Genomic DNA, 13,068 nt, shown 5'->3' with positions numbered 1-13,068 from the left:
CAAGGGAATTTAAAAATGGTTCCACTGTAGGACTGCCTTAAAAGACTGATAGATGAGAATGTTCAGAAAATTTTTAACAATTATGAAAACTGTGTAATCAAAAATATTTCCAATCAATTATTGTGACCAAAAAAAATTTGGACTTACACCCACTATACATAGTCTGCACTTCATTTGCCGACATCTTTTAAATAATGCTTAGAACATTGTTTTTTGTCAGCAATCCATGTATAAATATGTCAGTGCTGACTGGTGACATGAAACATTGATTTCTTTTGGACTTTCATCTTTTTGTCCAAAGTTAATTTTCAATAATTCTTAATACATACATAATGATTATTAATCTCAATGATCTATACTGATAGTCACCCCAAGTCTAAGTATGTACCCATTCACAGTCGATGTCTAAACATTTAACGCTTCAAGTCATCACTACTTTGGGATGTGTCAGTGGACTTGTTTCTATGACATGCTACCAAAATGACTCCAACAGATCACTATCAGTCATTAAAACAGATTTTTAAAGCTCTCCTAGTGGTAAGATAGTCTTAAATGTCATACATTAACATTAACTTACAACTATCTTAGTGCTAAGGGAGCTTCTAAGTCCAGATTAACTATAGGAATCAGTGAAGAATCAGTCCCCCTTTCATTACTATGAACATCTCCATGTTGTATGCAACATTGGAGAGACAAGCTCTTCTTAAGCAAGTCTAAGTCTTGATTTCTGAACTTCGAAATGGTCGCTGGACTTGTTTGTATGATATGCTACCAAAATGACTGCAACAGCACTAACACAACAGATTAACTACAGCTATTTGGAGGAATCGGGGTTTCTAAAACGTCTTTCTGGTATCTTTTGCATAATATAACTACTTAACAACACACATTGTTCATTTCAGAAAACAAGTCGAGATAACAATGATTATGTGGATTATATTGATCATAATCATAACTAGCAATCCAACAATATAAGTTTTGAATAAGTGGAATAAAAAAAGCTGGGCTGCCTGCTGCTTCAAGCATGGCCCCCCTTTAATTATCAATAACATCTCTATCTCCAAATGAGTGCAACATATGGAGACATAAGCTCTACTAGACCAAGTCTATGAGTTAAATGTCAAAAGATATTTAGTTTCAATCTATACTGGTTTATAAGCTTAACTTAATACCTCACTGAGCAAGACATCAACCAGTTCTCTGTTCCTTATAATTAGCCATGAGGTAATGACTTTGACAGCTGTTACACAACATTCACCCAGACATGTTAGCTTGACAAGCGGTGTGTACATACCCTCAAAACACACATCCTCAGTTGAAGGTGGTTTGAGGTCATCAGCACATAACTTCCGAACCACAAGGACGCTCCAATGCTAGGGGCAACCAGCTATACAATCCCTTTCTTAAACAATGATGTGGTTCAGACATCCATACCTACTGGCCAAATTAGATATTTCTGTTTTAAAATTAATGTTTTAATTCAAAAACACAATACAACCTTAATTAAGATGCTAACATGCAACTGATATTGTATTCCAGTTACATTGTTAGACTATAACAGGTGAAAACACATACGAAACAAACATGACACTTGGAGTCAAAGGATGTACAGATGAACCAGTTATCTGAAGGTCTGCCACGAGTTGAGCACAGTTGCCTCCCTTGAGTGCACCAGAAACCGAAGCTTATGCACTAAAAATCCTGATCATCTTTCATTACAGTATGTTATAGTTTTGGTTGCACCATACCCTTGCTCATATGGTAACCATTCATTTATCTTGTAACGCAGCATAAAATGTATCTAACTTGTGTTATCTAATTAGCTACATCTTGAAACAACTCGTATGATAAACAGCATCTAAGACACTTGTGCATTGATCCCTTGGTCACAATTTCCAAGGCTATCAGTTTGAATAGGACAAAATTTGGGGTTTGATATATTTCGTTAACTCTGTGCACTAAAAACACCTGATTACCAAGAGTGAGTGATAGTGGATTCACACCGCTTTCAGCAATATCAGTGCAGTGGACACCAGAAATGGGCTTCTTACATTGTACTCATGTGGGGAATTGAACCCAGCCTTCAACACGTTGAGCTGAGGACCAAGGACAACACAGACAAGTGTTAAGTTGTGAACACAGTCAGACAAACAGCTATTATCAGAGGCACATAATCCAAAAACTAACTGTACGAAGACATGCTGTTCTCCACTTGACAAACACTTTACAGCCATACAGTAACACTGACAAACTGTTCATGACAACCTGTTCTTGTTACACAACTCTGAAGGTTACATCATCTTCATCAGGGACATACTTGGCCAATACATCAGATTTTGTCTGGCAACTGGGAGGCTGAAATACAGCAATAGACTCTGCAAACACTCGTGTATAAATAACCACAACCTGGCCAATTTACAGTGATGATGCAACACAGAAGGACCATTTTTCCATGCAGATGAGATCTCAAACAGACAACAGGGTCAAATTTTAACTTCTGAGCCTAGATTTTCAAAGCTCTCATAAGTGCCATAAATTAACATTAACTTAGTGCTTAGAGAACTTTGACAATCTAAGCCCTGTTGTCTATTGGTAAATAGATATTTCACTTAAATGTTTGAACCAAAGGTGGAAATAGGTGAGCTTGATGCAACAATTAAACAATCAACTGGACAATGATTACTGTATATTACCATGTAAGGTTCTGTACATTTTCTGTGGCTAGGGTACATTTCTGTAGTACCTGTAGTACCTGTAAGTGCTTGTGCAAACAACAAAACAATAGCAATCAGGTCCACTATTAACAGTACTTGTGTATCGCTTGTGTGTCATTACAAAACAACAGGAAGCAATCACCACATGTGAAGTCACAAGAAACAGCTGATCAGATTGGCACATCATTTTGCAAATTTTGCAGACTGGATTGTTATTATTATTGTGTGTAAACAGGTGAAAACTGTATGCTTCCATATGCCTTTTATTGATCATTTATACCAAAGTGGCCGCAAGCATGGTAAACTTCCTGGGAGGTGTACCGCTAACCTGTAAGATCGTCCTGACAGAGTGATAACGACCTGAAAATTACTTTTGTGTCTCATAGATAAGACAACCCCCTTCTACACAATGTTTTTTTGGTCCTCAAAATTCAGCTTAGATACAGTAATGTATGGTATTACGGCATATCATCTGTCATGTAGTTCATCATATTACAGGAAGCTTTTTGGTGAGTTAGTGAGTACAGCTGTATGCCACTTTCAGCAATAAGCTAGCAATATTATGGAACACCAGGAATAGGCTTCACACATTGTACCCATATGGGGAATCAAGCCTGAGTCTTCAGTTTGACAAGTGAATGTTTTAACCACTAGGCTACTCCACCACCTCAAAGTTTGTTGGTTCTTTAAGACCACACTCAGAATTATTCAGACTCTATGATGACAGAGTGTACATAACTGAATCTGGGCCAGACAATCCCCTCAATGATGTTGTGAACATTACAATCTAATTCTTATGATTGCCAAATATAGATTGGCTGGTCTTGCTGGCTCACTGGACATAACTGCTGACCATTGCTCATAATATTAGTCGCGGTATTGTTTGGTCCAGGCTTGATTATGTACAAGATTCAGCCATTGCTGAGGGCAGCATTTAATATCAAGAATAAACTTGATGAAGAAGGTAAAAATTAGTTTTCTGCGAGATCAAACCCAGCATTAGACATTAGGTATCTATACATTATACTTCCCCTCCGAAAATGTTACACGTCACATTAAGGCAGGTTAGTTGTCATTTCTTCCACTGACATACAGGTAAAACGAAAATGACAATAATACCCCTTAATAATTAACAGCAAAATCTAGCATTTTCTCCTTTGAAATTGATAAAGAACATAGTGTCATAATGTCCTCAGAATGAGACTGTGTTTAGTTTTCTACCAGCAGAAACACTTTTGCAAAAAGATATCATCCTTGAGAATATGTAACCATTGAGACCACAAGATCTCATTAAACACACATAACAGCAACCTGTATAACTGAACCTAAAGCATACTGTTTATAACTGCAAATAAATGATCTCATACATGCCACGATCATACCTTTATCCTTAAAATCAGTATCGAAATGGTGTGCTCCACAGATCAGCCTATCAACTTCTCTACCATTCATCCTTTCATCATGTTCATCGTCATCAGTCATCATAAACAGAATATCAACAAATCCATGTTGAATTACACAAATTAATCCTGTTGTTACACATCTCATAGTAAAACGTGTATTTTGCATATCAGAAATTTCATTTGCAATCAAGTTTATTTATTTACTCAACATGTCAAAAATAACATGTTCATAATCATAATAACTGCAGTGAAATATTGTGCCCATTCATTACTTATCCAGGGTAATCTTTCTTTAAGAGTTAGTTGAGAATCCAATTTGTTTCTAGTTCAGTAAATGCTTTTTTATTTCAGAATCAGTTTTTTAATAACTAATTACTTTTCAACATAATAATGACGATATTATCAACACTTTTTTAATATGTTCATATGATGGATTATGACTAAGTATCATCATATGCACACTATATAAGAGCAAGGTATATTTCGAAAGCTTAAAAAATCAAAACACTCATTTTGGGAACTTATTTTACACACAATAGAATGAAAAAAATAGGTTTAATTACACAGACAATGAATACCTGTTTATGATACACCAGCAGTGCTAGTAAAAATCTATATGTATTGTGAATAATGTATGTCCTGCTAGATATTTCTTTACTTGCAGTATCTAGAAGTAAACTCTACATCAAAATGGAAACATATATGTACATGACCATGTGAGAAAGGGTTTAGGCCACTTATATTCCAGGAATATCATGGTAGGGGGACACCAGAAATGGGCTTCACACATTGTACCTATGCGAAGAATTGAACCCTGGTCTTCAGAGTGATGAGCGAACACTATAGCCCATATTCTGCTGCCATCATAAGTAACAACCCTTAATCTAGATTTTACGTTTGTTTATAAATGGCATATTGGGCAAAATAAGTTGGGGCTATTGGTATTTTTTATGATTGATATTTTATCAGTGTGTCAATAAATAAATATATCATTATTTATGATTTCAAAATATATCCTTAACTAATTTTTCCAGTATATATCATATTCTAAACTGAAATGAGAATGTGTGGACAATATGTTCTTCACTCCCCGCTATGTCAATTCATTTAAATAGCACCACATACATGACACACCTGCTCCACTGCATTATAAATAACCACAATGTCAATTCTCCAGGAATTGTTACTCATTCTCAAGATGATTCAAAGTGAAAAAAAGACTCTTTTAACCAACCAGTACACACAAATGAATTCAAAGAGGGTTCAAGGTCTGTTGCTAATTATTATATAGTTTTCAATAGGCTCAGAATATTAAAACATAATGACTGCAGTAAACAAGGTGACAAAATCAAGTCAAACAGATTTGACAGCCAGTTAGGCAACTCTAAATTTCTACATTTATCACATAATTTAGCTCATAATATTTAAAATGAATAATTGCAGTTATCAAGGTACAGTGCATATTTTCTTTAAAAGTCTGTTTTACTATTATGGCAGATTTGTTTTTAAATTTCTTTTCATTTGTCAAAGACAGTGTATTGGCCTAAATAAAGCGTTTGTTCATCACACCAAGTTTGAGGTCAATTTCTGATATGATCACTGATATTGTTGGAATATTGTTAAAAGCAGCATAAAAGCATGGTCACTCACTAAGATTTCATGACCATCAACAAATCCTATATGCTATCAAGTAAAGGTCATGCTTGAAGCTGCAATTCACTATTCAATCATGTCTTTTAACAGTTGACATTTTCAATAGATACATAAAGACAATGATTTGAAATTCAAGGTTTTTTTAATTTTTTTTCATAATAACTGAAGGGTGTGAAACACTGACTGTATGGCCATAGCCTCTTCTTTTGCCACCAAAAGCTGTCATGGGTAAACTACTTTCACGTAAGGGACTTATAAATATCCTTACACATCATTAATATTAGTTAGCAGCAAGATGTTTGTGTACTACATCCACAGAACAGCACGACGATCTTTCTATAACTAAATGACACGTCTCACCTGAAATGCTGATGCTCAGTTACTTGTTTATCAATTGCAGATCAGGGGGCATCACAGAGCTGTCACTACCATACAGTTCATAAATTCTCAGTATCCTCATCAAATACCCTTACCTAACAGTTCTCTCAAGCAGCCCACAACACAAATCCACTGTCAGCAATTTACATCCTACCATCAGCCACCGACAAGCGAATTGGACATCTCACCTGTACGCCATGACTCCTCTACTGCAGGTGCTCGTCAGCCATCGTCCTGTATCCAATCCCCTGAAAGTGTCACGCTTCAAATAGCACGCCCACTGAGAAAGTGTGGGTCGGGTCAGCATTCACCGAAACTTAGATCATCGTGGGTTATTACCCAAATACTTCCTACTCCGGAAACAAGATTTTCATGTTTGTGTAAAGTACAGTTGTATGTAACGGCCGAAACACTTTGTGTGTGACAGTCGTCAAAAATTACCTTCTATTTTCGCCTTTCAGTGGAGCAGTTCATTTCTTTTGTAGGGACCATGGGTTATTTGTCAATGCCGCGCACTCGTAATGTACGCCAAATGACTAAGCGTGCAACTAATTCTACATGTGTGTTAATTTTATCCAGTATTAACTCAAGAATGCGCTCTTGGTTCCTTTGGTATATTTTCATCGCATGACCGCAAGGATACCCAATATAGAAATACTCATAATGGGTTCATCCACAATTCGCGACAATGTTGACACTTCGATCACTGGGTCGGACAACTCAAGGCCCGTGCACGAGAAACACGAAGAAAAAGATTACAGTTAATACCGGTCATATAATTACGAAAGTTTTCACACATATCGCAACTCTGTCACTCATATGAAAAATAAACAAAAAGTTACTAGATTCAAGGGAAGCAACTCTGAAGTGATCTCTCGAGAAATGGACAAGAAGACAAGGTGTTGATGGTTGAGGAATTTTTGGTATGTTGCTGGTTGGGCTAGTTGTCACTAGCATTTATTTGCAGTACCGTAGCTTGATGGGCAGGTGTAGCGTCCCGAACGTGAGTTTATGTGTGTCGATGCAGTCAAAACTCTGCATACGTGGATGATTGGAAATAGAGTTCCCCAGGATGAACGCTGAACCCTGTCCCCCGCTCTCATCATCACCTTATGTGTACATTCAGCTATTGCGACCACGCCCCTTTTATAAACACACCAACTTGCCTAAACAATTAAAGTGGTTACACCGGCGTTACGTGCCTATAATACAGAACAGGTGATCCGCTTTGCGCTAACTGTTGATCCCATGGTCCTTGTGTCCGCGTGGAACATGTTTTTGAAAATGAAGGTATACCAAACCCGGACATGGTTTAATGGTCTGTGGCACATTTATTAGTTGAAATATGTCTGACAATGAATGCATATCTGTCACTTTGTTATATAGTTCTACAAATTTATCCTCCTGTGTGTGGAAAAGGAAGGTGGGGTACATGGTAGCTATACATGCACCCAGCTCAGCCCGAACACCCACTACTCCGGAACTGTTAATGTTTCACTCATTTTTCCAGGCTACCCAAGTTTATGACATTTGTTGAGATGCAAAATTCAGACTTGTAGCAAAAGGAACACAGATGTAACGGTTATTTCAGCCATAAAATACCCCATTGATCCTGTCACCTATTATTAATAATTCTTTTCATGAAACACTGATTACCATTCCAATGTATATTTAAGCACAGCAATGGTGATTGTGCCTTTGGTACATCAGACATTACCAGTTCGAGAACAGCATAGACCCAAAGGATTGTGGACACTTATGTTTGACTTGAATACAGTAACTTGACACTCCAGGCAATGTTGTACTTGTCCATTGATTTCGCAACATAGCCAGTCCTCAGATTCAGTCTAGACTTGTCGCTGTTGTCTCCCTACAGGTACAGTCCACGTTATGATGTTTATTACATGTACTGCGTTTACTCTGTGGAGACTTAGGGTAGAAATTGTCATCAGTATAGGAAGCATGAAGTGGTATATGTTACAAGTGCTAATTAGCGTCATGAGCGGATCAAGGAATTTTAAAAGGAGAGGGGCCAGCGTGTTTGAACCCTGAATCCCCCATTGGTACTGCCAATGCAAATAAATCTCCAATTTGATCACAAGTCATTTTCTAAAGGGGGCAGGGGGGTTCAAACCCGCTGACCCCCACTCTGGATCTGCCAATGAGAGTTTATTTGGTGGTCCAGGGTAAGAGATGTCACCAGTAATTAAGCTAGGAGCCATGAAGAGGTATATGTTACTTTGTGCCGATTAGATTAGCTTGTCAATATTAAGGCAGGGTATTACAGAAAATGTTCATATTGCGATGTGTTGCAATGTATTGTGATCTATTGCAATGTGTTGCAATGTATTGTGATCTATTGCGATGTGTTGCAATGTATTGTGATCTATTGCGATGTATTGTGATGCGACAGCATATTTTGTGATATGTATTGCAGTATATTGTGTGAAGTTTTATCAAGTAAAATACTACTTACAGTTGAGTTAATGCTTGATTTCTAAAAGCAAAACCAGAAAAATCAATATACTCTATCAAGCATTAATTAAACCCTTTATTAATGACAAAATAAACATGTAAATAATATCTGGCACAAATGAAAGGTTATCTGTATTTTACTGAGTGTTTCAAGGTTTTCTGAATGCATGTCAATTGTTCTGGTTATTGATCACCATATCACAATCTGTATCGTTTCATGTTTGAACCTGTTAATACATGTAGCAATAAACCAGTTATATTGCGCAGCCCTAGTCAATGTACACGAAATGATGTGGTCATGATATCAGTCACTTAATTGTTTGGTCCAGACTGCTATCATATTTTGGGGATATCCTTGTGTACTTTCTTAAACAAAATAATACAGAAACAAAGAAGGCAGTTTTTGAGCTTCATGAATATAGTTCATTCTTGTATGTTCAACAATAAAAGATCATTGTGCACACCACTATTGCTCAGACTGACTGTCAGCTGTGTGATAAATATCTTTCAAACGCTCAGGAAACAGTATGGCGTCTCTATGCATAATCATCAACAAAGAGCATATGGCTTCTACCATGTTTCATTTAGCAAATTATTTAGATTAGTCATATTTTATCAGTCTGTAGGAATTGTAGCAATGTCTAGACTAGCTCAGAGGCCAGTATATCCCACCATGTCTGCAGCCACTGTCAGTAGAACTTCCATAATCAGACACTTCATAAATTTTGTAAATATTTTTAAAAAATGAGATGCCTTCATCATTGTGACTATAGTCTTGCTTACATATGAAAAACTGGCTCCCTTCCTGTATGATCTGATTGACTTTGAAATGACTGGTTTGATGTGATTTTGACTACATGTTTTGCTGGTGTTGTACTGCGGTGAAATGTAAGACAGTTGACTAGTGTTATATGTTTTCAGTGTAATGGGACTCTCCCTTCAGCAACAGTAACAGTAACAGTAAGCACTGGGATGAGTCAGAACAATCTGTTGACAAGAAACGAACACTATCTACAATTGAGTTTATGTTTCTAGTGAATGCTCTACTGTATGAATCGATATGTGCAAAGCCCATTTCTGGTGCGCTCCCACCCATGATATTACTTGAATATTGTTAAAAGTTGTGTAAAACCTCCCTCTCTCTCTCTCTCTCTCTCTCTTTTTTTTTCTCTCTCTCTCTCTCTCTCTCACGGAACATTAAGATGTTTGTAGACTGTTTTGTCAGGAAAGTGACCTTGACAATCTAGAGTATCGTTTCTCCATTCTGTGATGTTAAACATCCTGGATCTGTTCTTCTAACTGGCTAGAGTGCACCACAATCGGTAATTGATGACACTTTGAAGAACATGCAGGGACCAAGCTTTTTCTTTGAGACAACAGTAAGTTTGAGATCCTAGTGTTTGGCAGAACAGTGTTTAAGTGTATCTTGATAAGGATAATGGAATCATGGATGATCAGAGATGCCAAGTATGTTCATCTTACTTGACTGTGTATAGCGGCTTCCTTGGATCTTGATACATAGGAGAAATATGTCAACATGTTGAAGAAACGTATTAACACATAGAATAAGCTAAGTGAAAGTTCTAATTTTAATGGGATATAGTTTGGTGGTCTAAATAAGTTTTTTTGCTGATCATGAGGGGTGCATGGGTTGATGTTCAACTCATGGGCCCTGAGGGACCAGTGAACAAGGTGTGTATCTTACCAAACCCCTCAGTGTTAATTTTGAACTGTTTGAAGCATGGACTTCGGATCGTACACTTCAGCAAACCTGTGTGAATCAAACAATTGGAATCTTGCATCTTGCTCTTTTTCCTACAGATATCGTCTTAGTAAAATCACCGCAGCGTAATTCCCCTTCTTAATATTCACAGGGGTTTATTTATTGGACTTCTGGGCAAATCTTTTTTAGCCATCACTGCATTTTGGAGACAACACAAGAAAATGAATTTAGATTTGAATTCAGATTTAGATTCCATTGATTTGCATTCTTAAAACATCAGTAATTTCTGAATCATACATGATTCAATGTTATCTGAGAGAAAGAAGCACTAACACAACATCTCCTTCCTAAAGTACATTCAAACATGACTCAAGAGTCATCTATTTCTCTATTACAAGTGACTTTTAATCATCAGTACCTACCATCAGTGTATAGTTTTAACCACAGGGATGTGTTTCACTTAGAAACAGTGTTGGAAAGACATAAAGGTGTATAGACCCTGCCTTAGTGCTATATAGTGATAAACCTTGGTTCTAAGTGATACATGCCCCTGTGGTTTTAGATTGAGCTCAGGAAGCACTTTGAACTCAGGAAGCACTGTGACAATATAAATGGCCTATTATTTATTTCTATTACTGTCAACTCACACCACTAGCTTTCTTTACTTTAGATGTAATTCAACAAAACTTGATCTCATCCACAAAACAACGTAAAAACTTTCATGATAATAAACAATTCTCTAGGATTTCATACTTCACCTGTCATGAGATGGGAACTGGTCTGATATTATTAGCAGCAGAATGTTGAATGACAAGGAAGGATATCTGATACTCCACTCACTGCTTGGTGAACCTGACTCATACAGGTGTTACACACCCACTTGAAATAGTATCTACACTGTTCAGGAAATATATATATGAAACCACAGTGATCTGAGAAACTAGTCCATGCTTGTACAGTCTCTAATTAAGAAATCTCATACTGTTAATATTTGCCATTATTAGAGTGGTGTCTATTCTATTGAATGCAAACAGGCTATTAACTCATTAAGCCCTGGAGCTGCTCCACTGCCCAACACCTGGCACCCCTCGCTGACTGCCTGATTGCTGCAACGAGGCTAATTAGTGCTAATCATGCCTGATTTCCCTGGCAGGTCTCGGATGTGACAGGAAACTGTCTAGTCTCACAAACAAGTACTGATTATTTAATTGTGTCGTAAAGATGTAAATGGGAAAGAGGCCGATGTGAATACATATATTACAGCATTTCATGTAATTTATTACCTGTGTCTCTCATACCCCTTTGCCAGTGTGTGCTGTATTTTTATCAACACCTACGCGGTCTTTGTACGTACGAGATGAACAAATATACAAATTCCTCCAGTCTCTCTCATCGTATTGACTGACTTATAATATATTATTTATAATAGAGTTTAAAAAGAGGGGGTCTTGCATTATAATCGTTTATATTTTTTGCCAATACATTGCTCATGCTTACTGACTATTTCAAGGAAAGTATCAGTAGGTGTGTAAGTAACATGGAACATATAGAGATTTATAGTTTGTCACTTTGTTCATCTGAACTTAACGCTGCAAACATACATCACCATTCATACACATACATATTGCATGATACATTTATCATCACTCAACGTTAAACAAATGCGATGGGATAAAGTTTTCTGAATGTAACATTTTATATCTCACTCATTATATTGGCTGATACTTTGACCAATCGTATCGTGAGAACCTGTCACATAGGAAGGGCAAGGTGATGGGGCGTGGCCTAAATTTCTGAAGAGCACGTTTGGACACTCAAAGTGATAGGGTACAGATTGATTATTGGCTTCATCGTTGACCAATGGCTATGTTGTGTTTCGGCTGTATCAACTATCATGCAACAATTTGTGTATTGTAAACATAACATCAGTTCTGTAATGATGTATGAAAGAAACACATAAGACATATGGGAGTAGACTGACACTATGATGAGTGTATTCGTTCTCAGATGGTGAACACACATGTCTTAGTATTTTGGAAATGTAACAGAATAACGACTGAAATGCAACAATTGAACAGAATGAGTGAATTTAGTTTAACAGCGATTTTAGCTATATTCCAGCAGTATCGCGCGGGCTTCACACATTGTGCCCAACAACTGACAAGAATGGTATACGGTACCATTTGTACAACACAACTAGTGCATAAAGCGTTATCGTCCTTGGAACAAGTCTTTTTGGTAGGCCTCAAAACAGTCAACGCACAAAAACACATCACAGCTTGAACATCTGCATTTGATGTCTCGACGTTTGCCAGTTCGTTTCATTGTATGTAAGACATACTTAAACCAAATGATGTAACTCTCATATCATTGTGAGAGATTAAATTGTTCAAAACATCTATGTCAATGGCAGTAAAGACGAATTTACGCACATGCATAATAATCTATGAAAGAAGCGTTTTTTGCTGATACATTGCTAGTGTATACTGAATATTTTCAGGAAAGTACTAATAAGCTAGCCTGTGACTTACATATAACAGATTCAGTTTGTCGCTTTGGTTCATCTAGATTTAACGCAGAAAATATACGAACATACATGCATACATATTGAATAATGCTATTCCTTGCACATACATAAGACAAAGGGTCATGGGATGGGCGTCATCAAAGTTCCCGAATAGGACGTTTTGTATCTTAACTGTTCAATATAGTCCCTGATTTG

At 37.0% G+C, this 13,068-nt stretch overlaps 2 protein-coding genes across 5 annotated transcripts in view; one reads left to right on the top strand and one right to left on the bottom strand.

The window, feature by feature from the left end:
• LOC137257675 (carboxypeptidase N subunit 2-like) overlaps window positions 1-6,573 on the bottom strand; it is a 34,500-nt gene extending 27,927 nt beyond the window's left edge. Inside the window, exon 1 of one of the 3 annotated variants that reach the window (XM_067795037.1) lies at window positions 6,337-6,573. Coding sequence is in view for 1 of the 3 variants with exons in the window: in XM_067795036.1 (XP_067651137.1) it covers window positions 6,337-6,455 (119 nt within the window). In the remaining 2 variants the exon portion in view is untranslated. Of the gene's footprint in view, window positions 1-6,243; window positions 6,290-6,336 lie in introns of those variants that run through there. The other 2 variants (XM_067795036.1, XM_067795038.1) reach the window with 2 other exon arrangements.
• Window positions 6,574-6,991: 418 nt separating this feature from the next.
• The window catches only part of LOC137257870 (anoctamin-10-like), a 28,665-nt gene continuing 22,588 nt past the window's right edge, over window positions 6,992-13,068 (top strand). Inside the window, exon 1 of one of the 2 annotated variants that reach the window (XM_067795357.1) lies at window positions 6,992-7,071. The gene's annotated coding sequence lies outside the window, so the exon portion shown is untranslated. The remainder of the gene's footprint in view (window positions 7,072-13,068) is intronic. The other variant, XM_067795356.1, reaches the window with a different exon arrangement.

The sequence above is a fragment of the Haliotis asinina genome, chromosome 12 (genome assembly GCF_037392515.1).
Source record: "Haliotis asinina isolate JCU_RB_2024 chromosome 12, JCU_Hal_asi_v2, whole genome shotgun sequence".
Lineage (NCBI taxonomy): Eukaryota > Metazoa > Mollusca > Gastropoda > Lepetellida > Haliotidae > Haliotis > Haliotis asinina.
This window is presented reverse-complemented; position numbering and strand designations above follow the sequence as displayed.